Raw genomic sequence first — 15,829 nt, forward strand, 5'->3', positions numbered from 1 at the left:
AGACTGCAGGGCCAGGCTGCCTGAAGCAGTTTAGGTTCAATACATCTTAATCTCTATCAGCAGAATGTGTGGCATGCCGTCTATTACAAAAAAACTAAAAATGTGTTTACTGTTGTGCACTTACAGTAGAAGCCTCACAGGCAAACGGGAAATGTGAAACTCTTTGTCAAAGCACTACAGTAAAAATATTATTTGAGCTGTCTAAATGGTCTATATTGTCAATTTGAAAAGGGACAAGTTTCTTAAAATGGCGAAAATAGATTTTTAACAATATAAAACTTTCAAAGCAAAACTACAATAAGCTCTGAGGGTATAAATCTGTGGTATATGTTTCTGCTGAAGCCATCAGTCAAAGGAATAATATACAATATCGTTTTAGAAAAATCATATTCCAGGTGCAAAAAGTACAAATGTCCAGTGGAGATCAAAATTAAAGAAAGCCACACTTTTTGCCCGGAAGACCTATCATGTCATATCGTCATGTGAACAGGATATTGATAATATTGTTAATTATATGACAAACCCTATTTAACTGGCAGCATTCCTCTAATTTTCACTGAGATTGCAAGATTGCAGGCTGCTCTAAAGTGACTGAAACTCCTGAAACCTCTGACAGGAGGTTGTCCATGATGAAGGCCAAAGTGATGACCCTTTCAGCCATTGCAAGAGAAGTTGGTCATTCCAAATCTGTGACTTATCAAATATTGCAGGTTTACAATGACACTAATTAATTTAAGTCCCCCCAAAAGGCTGGTCATCCACGTTAGAGAATTTAAGAGAATTTCAGTTGAAAGTGCATTCTGCAGTGATCAAGCCTTTCATCAGCAGAAAGATCAAAAAGCTAAGTTCACCTTTGCTGAGGAACATGCTGTGTGGAGAGAGGAGAACTGGTCCAAAGTTCAATTAAGTAATGAGAGCAAGTTTAATTTATTTGGGTCAGATGGGAAACATTTTGTTCAGCATCAAACTGAGGAAAGAGTGAAGCCCAAGTGCATAAAAGAAGTCGGTGAGAGGTGGATTAGGCAGTGTTATGGTTTATGGTGTTGTTTTCTGCAGCAGTATTTGGGCCTTTTAAACAAATAAATGTTTATCAGAACCTCCTTTAGCAACATGCTGTTCCTTCCCTAAAAGCATCTCCCAATCAGCCTGCAATTTTCATGCTAAACAATGCGCCGTCATACTGCAAAACAGGTAAAGTACTGTAGTTCCTTGAAGCTAAGAACATTGAAATAATGAAATGTCCAGGCCAGAGTCCTGATCTAAACCCAATTGAAAATCTCTGGTAAATCCTTGGTTTTAAAATTATGTCTAAGAAACTCATTATAGTTACCAAACTGTGGAAGAGGAGTGAACTAAGATCACACCAGCGCAGTGTGAGACACAAGTTATGTACTTTGGCCGCAGATGTGTTGAAGTCATTTAAAGTAAGGGCCTCTACATTTCCTACTAATTTCTGACAGCTATAACCCTCCAAAATAATAGTTGTAATTTTCTTTTGTGCCACAGTGGTTACTGTTTTCTAATTTTGATCATTGGGTTTTCCACAAAATGAAGGTTTTTGTTAAAATGCCTTGGATATTTTATCAAACATGTTAGTAGACCAATTGTATACCTACAGCTAATATTCCTTTAAATTTTGAGTGATGATTAACAATATTTCAGAAAAAATCAAGTATTTACAGGTGCATCTCAATAAATTAGAATGTCGTTGAAAAGTTCATTTATTTCAGTAATTCAGCTTAATCCAATGCACACAGACTGAAGTAGTTTAAGTCTTTGGTTCTATTAATTGTGATGAAAACCCACCCATCTCAACAAATTAGAATATGGTGACATGCCAATCAGCTAATCAACTCAAAAGACCTGCAAAGATTTCCTGAGCCTTCAAAATGGTCTCTCAGTTTGGTTCACTAAGCTACTCAATCATGGGGAAGACTGCTGATCTGACAGTTGTCCAGAAGACAATCATTGACACTCTTAACAAGGAGGATAAGCCACAAACATTCATTGCCAAAGAAGCTGGCTGTTCACAGAGTGCCGTATCCAAGCATGTTACAGAAAGTTGAGTGGAAGGAAAAAGTGTGGAAGAAAAAGATGCACAACCAACCGAGAGAACTGCAGCTTTGTGAGGCTTGTCAAGCTAAATCGATTCAAGAATTTGGGTGAACTTGGGTGAATGGACTGAGGCTGGGGTCAAGGCACCAAGAGCCACCACACACAGATGTTTCAAGGAATTTGGCTACAGTTGTGGTATTCCTCTTGGTAGGCCACTCCTGAACCACAGACAACGTCAGTAGCGTCTTACCTGGGATAAGGAAGAAATGGACTGTTGCCCAGTGGGCCAAAGTCCTCTTTTCAGATGAGAGCATTTCATCTGGAAACCAAGGTCCTAGAGTCTGGAGAATGGGTGGAGAAACTCATAGCCCAAGTTGCTTGAAGTTCAGTGTTAAGTTTCCACAGTCTGTGGTGATTTTGGTTGCAATGTCATCTGCTGGTGTTGGTTCTCTGTTTTTTGAAAACCAAAGTCACTGCACCCGTTTACCAAGAAATTTTAAAGCACTTTATGCTTCCTTTTGCTGACCTGCTTTTTAAAGATGCTGATTTCATTTTCCATCAGGATTTGGCACCTGCCCACACTGCCAAAAGCACCAAAAGTTGGTTAAATGATGTTGGTCTGCTTGACTGGCCAGCAAACTCACCAGAAGACCTGAACCCCATATGAACTTTTCCAACGACAATTTGAGTTGAATTACTGAAATAAATGAACTTTTCCCACGACATTCTAATTTATTGAGATGCGCCTGTATAGATTGTTCTTTAATTTTGATCTCCAGTGTAGGCCTCTCATATTTTACCATACCATTTTCAATTTTAATTTTCAAACACTTACGCTGCTGCCTGTTTTCCTTTTACGCTACCATTGTAAATGCATTACTGCAAACGTCATATGTTTGTTTTCAAAGATTGAGGGATTATTGAAATTATGTTCTGTGATAATCAACAGCATGACGTTAGGTAGATGTTGATAGAGCTTATATACAGTACACAGATTAACAGATACAACAGTTATCCACTCTGAGACAGGCAGTCAAGGTAAGCAGGTTAGAAAAGTCTGTGAAACCATCTGTAATCACAAACCGAATGTGAGCACACAGTAGGAGGCTCTCAGGAAGGCAGATGAGGGACTGAGGGGAGGTGTGTGAAGTGTCATTAATCTTAGAGTTGATGGAGTTTATAGGTGTGTGTGTGTGTGTGTGTGTGTGTGTGTGTGTGTGTGTGTGTGTGTGTGTGTGTGTAATAGTCCTGCTATTTCCTGTGCTTGCAGGGTTCTGGACGAGGTTCTGCAGAAGCTAGTGCATCTGGTGCAAGAGGAAGAGTGTGTGAGTGTTTCACAATCACACACACACTCATACACATGGACATAATGCTTTGTTTTCTGTACGCACCTTACACACACTCAAACACGCACACAGAGTACAAAAGCTTTTTAACAGTCTGCTGTGTGTATTACAGCACTAGTGATTCATCCGTCCTTCCTTCACTCTCTCTCTCTCCTTTCTTTCTAATCTCTCTCCTTCAGGGCATGGAGTCCTCTCACTGCAAATATCGCCCTGCTTGATCAATTATTAAGCACTGTTTTTACAGATCACAGACATTGCAAACTCACACACACATACACACACTGTCTCTCTCATTGCTCCTCTATCCTGACAGGCCCTGCAGAGCTTGTCTCTGGCCGACTCCAGGCTGCGATCGAGGGGCACGGTGCTTGTGAACGCCCTCGGGAGCAACGCCTGCCTGAAGAAGGTGGACTTGAGCGGGAATGGACTTGATGATACAGGAGCCAGGATGCTCAGTAAAGCTCTTCAGATCAACACCACACTCAGGTACTGTAATATGAATTACAAAAAGGATTGTTCAAAATGCTGATCGGTCCATACAACTATGCAAAACTGCATATTATAGGATCTGTTAACCAGGTAGCCAACTTTTAACTTTGTATGTCATGAGCTAGGGGCCAGATTTACTAAAGAGGGCAAATTAGCATGAGATTGTACACTAATAAAGGCACAGATGGGAGTGGAAAATGCTGTGGGTGATATAATGACAACGTGCAAATTAAACAACACAGACACAGCCAGATCATATCCATAATGACCAACGGAGTCTACCAAGAGCAGTGCAAATTAGTGTAGGGTCACAAACGAACAGAGCTGATGGTAATTAGGCGTGGGTAATCTACTAACAACACAGGTGCAAAATGGACGAAGGCATGCTTTTTTAGGGGAGGGGGGTTGTTAAATAATGCCGCAAATAGTAAATTGCCAACAGCTAACCTTAGAAAATCACCTTGCATTATTCATTTAAATCCTCTCCTCTTATAAATTTTGCTTCTGAAAGGGAAACTCCTTTAAATGCATATGAAGTAAGGATAGTTGCAAAATTAACTGTGTCCGTGTCTTTTCATCACTAAGTTTTCACTGCATGTCTATAGTAAATCTTACAGAGGGTTTGCGCTGGATAAATTTGGCCCTGGATCTTTTAATGATATATCATTTTATATAGAAAGCTTTTCAGATTTCTGCAATATTTTGATTGCACGTAATTTATGATGGTCTCCATCCTGTGCACTTTTTTAATGAAATGTTTTAGCTAATTTGCTAATGGCATATTTTAAAAATATTGTGATAAACATGTCCCTTGACATTTTTTTGTCATAAATGTAATTTTATAAGGTCTTTTTATAACCTACTGGTCTATTAAATAATTCAAAATGGGTTGAGTGTCTGTTTTGCATATAAAAAAGTCAAATGCATGTAAAAAATGCTTCATATGGGGACCACGTTTACCTGTATGAATAAATGTATTCATTCATTCATTCATATACTGTACACTACCAGTCAAAAGTTTTTGAACAGTAAGATTTTTTTATGTTTTTTTTTTAAGTTTCTTCTGCTCACCAAGCCTGCATTTATCTGATCCAAAATACAGCAAAAGCAGTAATACTGTATCTGGGAAATATTTTTACTTTTTAAAATAAATGCTTTCTATTTGAATATATTTTAAAATGTTATTACTGTGATCAAAGCAAAAATTTTCAGCATCATTAATCCAGTTCTCACTGTCACATGATTGTTCAGAAATCATTCTAATATGCTGATTTGCTGTTCAAGAAATATTTATTATTATTATCAATATTTAAAACAGTAAATTTTTTTCCAGGATTCTTTGATGAATAGGAAGATCCAAAGATCAGCATTTATCTAAAATAAAAAGCTTTTTTAATATACTATACCATTCAAAAGCTTGGAGTTAATAATGCATAAATATTAATAAATACTTCCATCAGCTTTTATGGAATAAAACCAAACTGAACCTCAGCAATTTTACTATCAACAGATTCAGTACTGAACAATTTTTATTTCATTTAAGCATTTTTCCTCAAAATCAGTGTAGAAAATATACCAAATGCATGCAGATTCCCTTCTTTTGCATTTATTAATAATAAATAATTCATAATGGTTTAGTACTCTGAGATGTCATGGTTTGTTTCTTTCTTGTAGGAGTGTGACGTGGGATCGGAATAACACGAGTGCTACAGGTTTCCAAGATGTGGCTCGAGCCCTAGAACAGTATGACACACACACTTTCCTCTCACATTCGTATCATACACACTCCTCAGTGCACACTCACCCATGTGAGCACTGACTCACTCATCTCTTTGAAAACTTATTCACAGTGTGCTGTTACTAGGAAAAAATAGGAACTTCAGACCATGCCTACATGAAGCTGTTTGTGATTGCACAGTCTTTCATCACCTCTCTGACCTGCCTGTGATGCACAATTAGAGCATTGTTCTGGAAACACCTCTCTTCCCTGGAGATCTACACAAATGTTATTTAATGTAGAAACGTTTTTTGCAGACCTCAACTTGCATTCGGAGGACTGTAATCATTGTGAGAAAGTTGTCCTCAGTGCAGATCCTTTGAAAAGTGTTGAAAGAAACATGGTACACTGTTAAAAGTTAAAAAGAATGAAAGCAAGATAAACAACTTCTTTCAGAGACACAAATAGATGGTGTGTAACATTTTCCAGCTTCCTGGAGCTTATTCTTCTCTCTCGTGTTGTGATGTTTGGGGAAAACTTTTATCCCGCTTCTCAATGGTCTTCTGCTCTCTTCTCAGTAACTTCACTCTGCAGTACATGCCTATACCACTCAGTGATGTCACACAGGCGTACCGTAGCGCCCCTGAAAGGACAGAACAGGCCCTAACCAAGGTAAGAATATCTATGGGCCAGATTTACTAACAGCTTGTCAAGATTTTTTGCACAAAAACAAACATAATTTACTTTAACATTACCCTTTTCACATAGAAATAAACAAGCTTTTTTGCTTCTATACCTTGAAGAACTCTATGCAAACCACCTATGTTTCTAAATGACCACCCTTTTTAGTTGAAATAATAAGCGCTTACACAGGATTGTGTGTTTGATGTGGAGTCCAAGATAAGTGCCGCTGTCCAACCTGTAAATACAAAACCTGTGCTACATGACAAGTGACAAGTTCACATAACAATCTGTGCTGAAACATGACACACAACGCATTAAAGTCAGACTGAAATGATCAGGGCATAAATTTTAGCCACTACGCAGAGAGCATTGAGCAATGAGAGGGCGTTTTTAAAAACATCAAATGTAAATTAATGTCACAGTCACATTTTCTTGGTTAAACAAACATTACTTATACTATCAGAAAAAGAAAGAAAGAAACAATTTATATTTTACAGTGGTGTGAAAAAGTGTTGGCCCCCTTAATGATTTTTTTTTTTGCATGTTTGTCACACTTTAATGTTTCAGATCATCAAACAAATTTAAATATTAATCAAAGATAACACAAGTAAACATAACATGCAGTTTTTAAACAAAGGGGTTTTTTATGAAGGGAAAAAAATACAACCCACATGGCCCTGTGTGATCAAGAAATCACTTATATAGGACCTGCCTGACAAAGTGAAGTAGACCAAAAGACCAAAAGTGGCCGGCCGACCAAAATTACCCCAAGAGCGCAGCGACCTCAGTAAAGCAACCTCAGTTAAGGTCAGTGTTCATGACCCCACCATAAGAAAGAGACTGGGCCAAAATGGCCTGCATTCCAGAGTTCCAAGATGAAAACCGCTGCTGAGCAAAAAGAACATAAAGGCTCGTCTCAGTTTTGCCAGAACACATCTTGATGATCCCCAAGACTTTTGGAAAATACTCTGTGGACTGACGAGACAAAAGTTGAACTTTTTGGAAGGTGTGTGTCCCATTACATCTGGCGTAAAAGTAACACAGCATTTCAGAAAAAGAACATCAACATTCCAACAGTAAAGTATGGTGGTGGTAGTGTGATGGTCTGGGGCTGTTTTGCTGCTTCTGGACCTGGAAGACTTGCTGTTATAAATGGAACCATGAATTCTGCTGTCTACCAAAAAAATCCTGAAGGACAATATCCGGCCATCTGTTTGTGACCTTAAGCTGAAGCGAACTTGGGTTCTGCAGCAGGACAATGATCCAAAGCACACCAGCAAATCCACCTCTGAATGGCTGAAGAAAAACAAAATAAAGACTTTGGAGTGGCCTAGTCAAAGTCCTGACCTGAATCCTGTTGAGATGCTGTGGCATGACCTTAAAAAGGCGGTTTATGCTCGAAAACCCTCCAATGTGGCTGAATTACAACAATTCTGCTAAGATGAGTGGGACAAAATTCCTGCACAGTGCTGTAACAGACTCACTGCAAGTTATCACAAACGCTTGATTGCAGTTGTTGCTGCTAAGGGTGGCCCAACCAGTTATTAAATTTAGGGGGCAAACACTTTTTCACACAGGGCCATGTGGGTTTGAATTTTGTTTTCCCTTCATAATAAAAAACTTCATTCAAAAAATGCATGTTGTGTTTACTTGTGTTACCTTTGATTAATATTTAAATTTGTTTGATGATCTGAAACATTAAAGTGTGACAAACATGCAAAAAACAAAAAATGGGGGGGGGGGGGGTGCAACACTTTTTCATACCACTGTATATTTTTACATTAATAATGTAATCAATTATTCTGTTTATTAAAAGCCAAGTATGAATCAAAGCTCAGTGAATATTGCTCACAGACACCAAGCTTTTTCACCAAATTTCACCAAGCTGAATACTAATGTTACAAAAAACTCCCACAGATCATGTTTTTAGGCCATTTCAAGTCTTATTTTGAAGTACAAAGTGGTTATATCAAAATGTGTGAGTTGTTTACTTACTTTTTAAAATTAGTCATCCCAGTAACGCTATTATATTGATCATTCAGACTGGTTCGCCAACGTGCACAAACACAAGAGGCAGGATTTATTTATTAACCAATCACAGTCGATCATAACCAGTCACATCTAATTATATCACGATGAAGGCATTGCCTCCTCTCACGTAACTTTCCCCTTTTTATTCTCAGTTACCCTCCACCAAACTCACCGCATGCTTTAGGGGGTCTGTTAAAACTACCGCTGAATCTTTACCTGCTGGTGTCACTGTTGGACAATGTTTCTTTAGGCAAATGAGTGATTTATACTTTTAATGTCATGTTTTGTAATATTGCCATTGTTTTATTTTTGTACTGCAATTTTTTTTCTCATCCAATATTTTGAGGAGATGCCTCCCTTGCCTCCTAAAAGGAAAAAACCCATGACAGAGACACAGTTGCCAGAAGTATCATAACATTTGGCATATGAGTGTTTGAATGTGTATATAACCACACTGTATGCATAGTAATCACATATGTGACCCTGGACCAGGGTCAATTTTTTGTAATTGAGATTTATACATCATCTGAACGCTAAATAAATTATTCTTCTATTGATGTATGGTTTGTTAGGACAATATATGGCCGAGATACAACCATTTGAAAATCAGAAATTTGTGCAAAAAAATCTAAATACTGAGAAAATCGCCTTTAAATTTGTCCAAATAAAGTTCTTATCAATGCATATTAACCAAAAATTAAGTTTTGATATATTTACGGTAGGGAATTTACAAAATATCTTTATGGAACATGATTTTTACTTAATATCTTAATGATTTTTGGCATAAAAGCAAAATTGATCATTTTGACCCTTACAGTGTATTTTTGGCTACTGCTACAAATATACCCGTGCTACCTAAGACTGGTTTTGTGGTCCAGGGTCACATATGTATAGTGGCTGAACAACAAATAGGCACTAGTGTGTAAATATGGGTGGTCATCATGGGTGGAACAGTGCTCTAGAATGCTTGATTCTGATCGGTCAGTCACAAAATTTAGCTGAATATTTTTCATTATAACACGCCTCTTTAAATATTTAGCAAGTATTTAATGATCTATAATTTTTTACATTTAGTCCCAGTCATGAATATTTGGTTACATACTTGGATATCATAGTAGATGGTACTTATTAATTTCCAAAGAACAAGCTAAATCTGTTTTTTCTATGATATGACTCCTTTAAATATCCATAGCTCTGGGTGTCCGGCTGTTTTGAGATTACCAGTCCCAAGGCGTTGAAATGTTTATGCACATGTTTAATGAGCCCAGAGATGAGTCCAACTTTTACAAGGTCATCGCTGAGAGAGGGACACAGCAGACAATACATTTATCTTTCATTAATTCGCAGCATAATTACAATCATTTCCACATGACTGCATGGCTTATCTGAGCATCAGTGTTCTTTTCTTTGTCATTAATGAGTATTCTCTTCTGCTCTGTCTGTTTGTCTTTCCTGTGTTTCTCTTAGATCCAGCGGGCTTTGTTAAGGAATAACCAGACTCAGCGTTTCTCTCAGAAACAGGCGCTTCGGTTGCATCAGGGCCTGGTCACTAGTACCGCAGAACAGGTAAAGACCGCTTCCTGACCACCGCTTCATTGTCTTTTTCTACTACTGCAAATCTGACTCACTGACTCACACTTCTAGTGTGTGACCTTGTTGGTTATGGTGATGATGGGGGTCTCTGGGTCAGAGTTTGGGTCAGTTCAGATTAATTGAGTTTAATTGGTGGCTAAATTGAAAGGGCCATTTCTATGCATTTCCTGTATTATGTGATTTAAATTGGATTGAACTAAAACCCTGAAGTGTCAGAGACACATTTCAGGGTCAAATGGCACTCTGGGTTTTTTGTGAAAGCAAAATTGCATAATTATGCAATTTAAATTCTCAATTAGCACTTCAAAGTTCTTGTGTGACATTTAAAATAATCTAAAAACATTCTTTCTTCGGATGTGTGTGCTCAGAAAACCCTTTATCAGAAGTTTAAAACACATGATTTCAGAATGGTAGACATGATAATCAAAACCAAACAGATATTATTTTGGCGGAGTATCCAAAGTACAAGCTGTAAAGGCACAGCTCTATTCTGGAAAAGGGAGTGCGGAGCAGCATTTAAAGAGACAAAAACATTGTGTTTCTGCTTCCACTCAAAATGGACATTTTCAAAATTATATAATACATTATCTGTGGGATATTTTGAGCTGAAACGTCTCTGGGAACACCTGAGACTTACAGTGCCTTGTCTACCAGCCCCCATCCAAGCTCTCCCTGCTGAAAAAACCAGCATATGCTGGTTAGGTATGTTTTGGTGCTGGGATGCTGGTTTTAGCTGGTATATGCTGGTCCTTTGCTGGTTTATGCTGGTCCCTTGCTGGTTTTTGCTGGTTTATGCTGGTCATGTTGCTGGTTAATGCTGGTCCTTTGCTGGTTTATGCTGGTCCTTGACCAGCAACATGACCAGCATAAACCAGCAAAGGACCAGCATTAACCAGCTAAGGACCAGCATAAACCAGCAAGGGACCAGCATAAACCAGCAAAGGACCAGCATATACCAGCTAAAACCAGCATCCCAGCACCAAAACATACCTAACCAGCATATGCTGGTTTTTTCAGCAGGGCTGTCAGCTTGGATGGGGGCTGGAAGACATTTTCTATAGTCCTAGTTGTTCCAATCGTCTTCCATTATGGATAATGGAGGCTACATGCCTCTGTGAACCTTCAATGCAGCAGATTTTTTTTCTGAACTCTTCCCTAGATCATTGCTTTAATGCAAGTCTGTCACTGAGGTCTACAGGCAGTTATCTTGACCTCAGGACTTGGTTTTTTCTCTGATATGCATTTTCAGCTGTTAGACCTTGTCTGAGAGGTGTGTGCCTTTCTAAATCATACTCATTCAAATGAATTTGCCACAGTTTAACTCCACTCGAAGTGTAGTAACATCTAGAAGCAATAGGAATGCTCCTTAGCTAAATTTCGAGTGTCCCAGAAAAGGGTATGAATACTTATGCAACGGGATCTTTTCAGTTTTTTATTTCTAATAAATTTGCAAAGTTGTTACAAACCTGTTTTGTGCTTTGTCATCATGGTGTGTGAGATGTAGATTGATGTGAAAAAAAGTAATTTAAAGCAGTTTAACATAATGCTGCAATAAAACAAAATGTGAAAAAAATGAAGGGGTATGAATACTTTTGCAAGGCACTTTATATTAAATTTTGTAAAAAAGGGCATAGTCTCCTTTAAAAAAACATGAATGTGTTTAAACATTTGTGTTTGTGAGAGAGCATCCTTTCACATGCTAATGTAAACTCTGACTGATCTTACTGTGTGTTGTTGAATCAAACTCACACAGAGATATCGCTCTCTCTTCTCTCTCTGTTGCTCTCGCATGCTTGCTTTCACTGTCTGTCCCTTTTCATTCTCTCTCTCTCTTTGTCTCTTCTTTCTGTCCTGCTGCTGTCCCAGGTGATGGAGCGCCTGTGTGTGCGCGTGCAGCAGCAGGTGTGCGTGTTGAGAGGAACAGGTGAAGGGGAAGAGCTACAGGCTGCCAGACAGGTCCTCAAGGAAGCCAGGAACTCTCGAGCTGTGAGTGTGTTTGTGTTTTAGCTGTCAAACGTCTGAACAAACAGTTTTCTTTATTTTTTTTTATTAGGACTATTTTCCACACAGGAGTATATTCATCAAACCTAGAAGAGAACACAAATATAAGGAAGAACACAAATATCATATATCTTTTTTAAAGAAATTAATACCTTTATTTAGTGAGTATGCATTAAAGGGGTCATGAACTGCCTTTGTTATTAGTTTGTACTGTTCTCCGAAGACTACTTTTAACATCATCAAGATTTTTACATCAAAAAACATCATAATTTAGACTTGGAAGTAAACGCCCACTGCTATGATTGGCTAACACTTTTGAATGTTTGACAGCCTACATCCTTGATAGATGGATGCTGCTGTGATTTAGGTTAAAAACAAATAAATACTTAGTACATATCAAATGATCTGTAACAGACAAAGCAATCATGACCACGTAACAAAACAGTTACTCACACTTGTGTGGTGCTACATTACTGTCAGATCCAATGGATCGTCTTTTAGTTTCAATCTTTCTGAAGATCCTGCATCGAATTGTACCTTGTTTGTAAAAGAATCCACGGTAAAATGAAGTGAACAAAGGACCAAGTTCTTACTGATGTGGTCTGGAACTTCATTAAAAAGAAAGTTCATCCACTCTTTCCTAATGTTGGGATTAGAAGGAAGGCAATGCAAAGACTGTTTTTCCACAGCTTGGCATTGCATATTGTCTTCTTGTATTCGAAGACCTTGTTTTTTACACTACATGTGTGAATTGGTGGGCGGAGCTAAACAGGCAGTGATGTAGAAGCAGGCGTTGATCTTCTTTTGTGGAGGCAGTGTTTAGCCACACTATTTCATCATAATAAATAACACATTCAACAACCTGTTGTTTTGGCAGATTTGGTTCAATTTAAGTTGGTTTTAGACTAATGAGAAAGTTTTGAGTTCTGAAACTTACAGGATGTTTTATGGTACATTGAGCTGTTATATGTCAAAAGATCAAGGGAATTTTGATTTCTAAGTTCACGACCACTTTAAATTGATCAAAAATGACATTAAAGACATTTATGATATTACAAAGGATTTTCAAAACAATGCTGTTCTTTTGAACTTTCAATTGATCAAAGAATCTAGAAAAAAAATATCACAGCTTCCACAAAAACACAACTATTTTCAATATTGCTAAAAATAGGAAATGTTTCTTGAGCACCAAACCAGCATGTTAGAGGGATTTCTGAAGGATTGTGTGATACTAAAGAGTGCTGAAAATTCATCTTTTCTGTCATAACAGGAATAAATCTTTTTTTTTTAGGTATTCAGGTAATACTAATAAAAGAACTAATAATGAGCATTTTTACAGGATTTATTAATGGAGGTAAATGTTAATTTATAAATTATACTATTGTTCATAGTTAAAGAAGAAGTTCACTTCCAGAAGAAATATTACAGATAATTTACGCACCCCCTTGTCATCCAAGATGTTCATGTCATTCTTTCTTGAGTCATAAAGAAATTATGTTTTTTGAGGAAAAATTTTTCTCCATATAGTAGACTGCTATGGTGCCCCAAGTCTGAACTTGCAAAATGCCGTTTCAGTGCAGCTTTAAAGGGCTCTAAACGATCTCAGCCAAGGAGGAAGGATCTTATCTAGTAAAATGATCCGTTATTTTCTAAAAAAAATGACAAATTATATACTTTTTAACCTCAAACACTCGTCTTGTCTAGCTCTGCGCAAACTCTGTGTATTCCAGTTCATGACAGTCAGAAAACTCCCGTCTAATTTTCTTCTCCTTCAAAAGTTCCACATGGCTGTAGAAGACCCAGTGTTTACAAAGTGAACATGCAAAAAAAGGTCAAACGGCCTTTACAAAAAAGGTAAAACAGCGATGTAGGACGACTTTGAAGTTGGAGGAGAAAATGAGATTTTTCAACCGGAATACACAGAGTTCACGCAGAGCTAGACAAGACGAGTGTTTAAGGTTAAAAAGTATATAAATTGTATTTTTTTTTTTTTAGAAAATAACTAATCATTTTGCTAGATACGACGCTTCATTCTCGGCTGGGATATTTTAAACTGCATTTTGAAAAGTTCAAACTCGTGGGCACCATAGAAGTCCACTATATGGAGAGAAATCCTGAAACGTTTTCCTCAAAAAAACATAATTTCTTTACGACCGAAGAAAGAAAGACATTAACATCTTGGATAACAAGGGGGTGAGTATATTATCTGTAAATATTTGTTCTGGAAGTGAACTACTCCTTTAACATATGTTTTTTAATATACATTGCAGTAATAATATTCAGTTATTTATGCATTTATATAAATGCAGATATCTGAGTGACTCAGTTATTGATTTCATGTGTTTTCTGTTCATTAATTTAAGAAACGTTCATCTTCTACCTCTTATGCTTTTATGAGCGAACATTAAAAGTTAAAGACAAATCACCTTCGTGACTCTAATGCAACCTTTCTAGCGGTCAGTGAGAGAGAGTGAGAGATCATGACTAGTGTGTGAATTATGTCTGCACTGTCCTCTAGCTGTACCCCTCGCTGTGTGAACTGGCCCACGTGCTGTCAGTGGACGGTCCGGTGAGACAGAGGCTGGACTCTCTGGCTGGAGAACTCGCCAAAGCAGCTGATAAAGAACTACAGGTGCTGTTTCTCTCTCTCTCATCCTTCAGCCTGATTTATATCTGCTATCTTGTTCTGATGGACTTGAAAGGTGTGATGGGTGATTGATGGTGGATTTGCGCAGGTCATCGTGGACTCCATGGTGTCTCTGTGCCGGGAGCTGTGTCCTCTTTCTTGTGCCGCAGCGGAGTGTCTCTCTCCTCCCCTCTCCTCCATCTCTGAGCGTGTGTCCATCCCTCGTTCATCCATCCGCACCGCTCTGATGGAGAGAGCAGCTCAGGACATCAACAGAGCTCTTGAGTAAGAAAAGGAGGCTGTTGAGTTGTTGATGTTTCTGAAATTAATACTTGGAGAATTATACCAAAGTCTCTTTTTGAAGTCAGTTCAGTCAGTGGCCATATTTATAATGCCTTCAGGCAGCAGCTTTCAAAACAGCTGTCTGCTTGAATGGGTAATGACAGAAATCTCCAAAACTGTTTAGCACGCTTAGTGTAATCTGTGGTGGAGCTTTTTGGTACACTGGTGGAAACTTAAGAAATTGGATAAAGCCTATAACTAAAATGTGTATAACACAGGACTTTTTTTTACATTAATATCACAGAAGCAATTGGCTATCAAAGAAAAAAGTACATGTATATATTTGTGAATATAAATACATAAAGTAAGCCTTGTTAAACATTTTATTCAACTTTATTTTATTATTTTTCCTTTAAATCTTGACCTGACATGAAAAAAGAACATATACATATTTGTAAATGAATACAGAATGTAACATAAGGTTACAAACAACATGCTAAAGTATTATTTTATTTTATTTTTGTTTTTTCAGCTTAGTTGTTCAAACACCCCTTGATTTAGATTCAAGGTTGTTATCATGGAAAACGTCTCGGGTTACTATTGTAACCTTAGTTCCCTGAGGGAACGAGACGCCGCGTCAGGAACGCTATGGGGAACGCCATTGGCGGGCCGCACTCTGAACTATGTCTAACAACCAATGAATGACGGGGGTGACGTCACAGGCGCGGTGACGTCACCAACCAGGAAGTATAAAGCACGTGCGTTTGAAGCCGGCGGCAGCTCTTTTAGGAATGAAGCGAGCGCCGCAGGGTGCGGGAATTATGGTCCGAGACGCGGCGTCTCGTTCCCTCAGGGAACTAAGGTTACAATAGTAACCCGAGACGTTCCCTTCCGGGAACTCGAGCCGCGTCAGGAACGCTATGGGGAACGAGACTACCAACGCCCCCATAATTTCCGAGCCCTGCGAGTGTCTGCTCAACCAGGGTGGAAAAAGAGAGAGCCCTT

General features: G+C 38.2%; 1 protein-coding gene across 4 annotated transcripts in view; it reads left to right on the forward strand.

Annotated features, from left to right (window-relative positions):
• The window catches only part of carmil3 (capping protein regulator and myosin 1 linker 3), an 85,139-nt gene that overhangs the window by 50,374 nt on the left and 18,936 nt on the right, over positions 1–15,829 (forward strand). For all 4 annotated transcript variants that reach the window (XM_073849558.1, XM_073849559.1, XM_073849560.1 and 1 more), the window contains exons 20-27: positions 3,326–3,380; positions 3,715–3,887; positions 5,565–5,633; positions 6,186–6,279; positions 9,790–9,888; positions 11,782–11,901; positions 14,435–14,548; positions 14,652–14,827. In XM_073849558.1, coding sequence (XP_073705659.1) covers positions 3,326–3,380; positions 3,715–3,887; positions 5,565–5,633; positions 6,186–6,279; positions 9,790–9,888; positions 11,782–11,901; positions 14,435–14,548; positions 14,652–14,827 — 900 coding nt within the window. The remainder of the gene's footprint in view (positions 1–3,325; positions 3,381–3,714; positions 3,888–5,564; positions 5,634–6,185; positions 6,280–9,789; positions 9,889–11,781; positions 11,902–14,434; positions 14,549–14,651; positions 14,828–15,829) is intronic.

This window comes from Garra rufa, chromosome 10, assembly GCF_049309525.1.
Source record: "Garra rufa chromosome 10, GarRuf1.0, whole genome shotgun sequence".
Classification (NCBI taxonomy): Eukaryota; Metazoa; Chordata; class Actinopteri; order Cypriniformes; family Cyprinidae; genus Garra; species Garra rufa.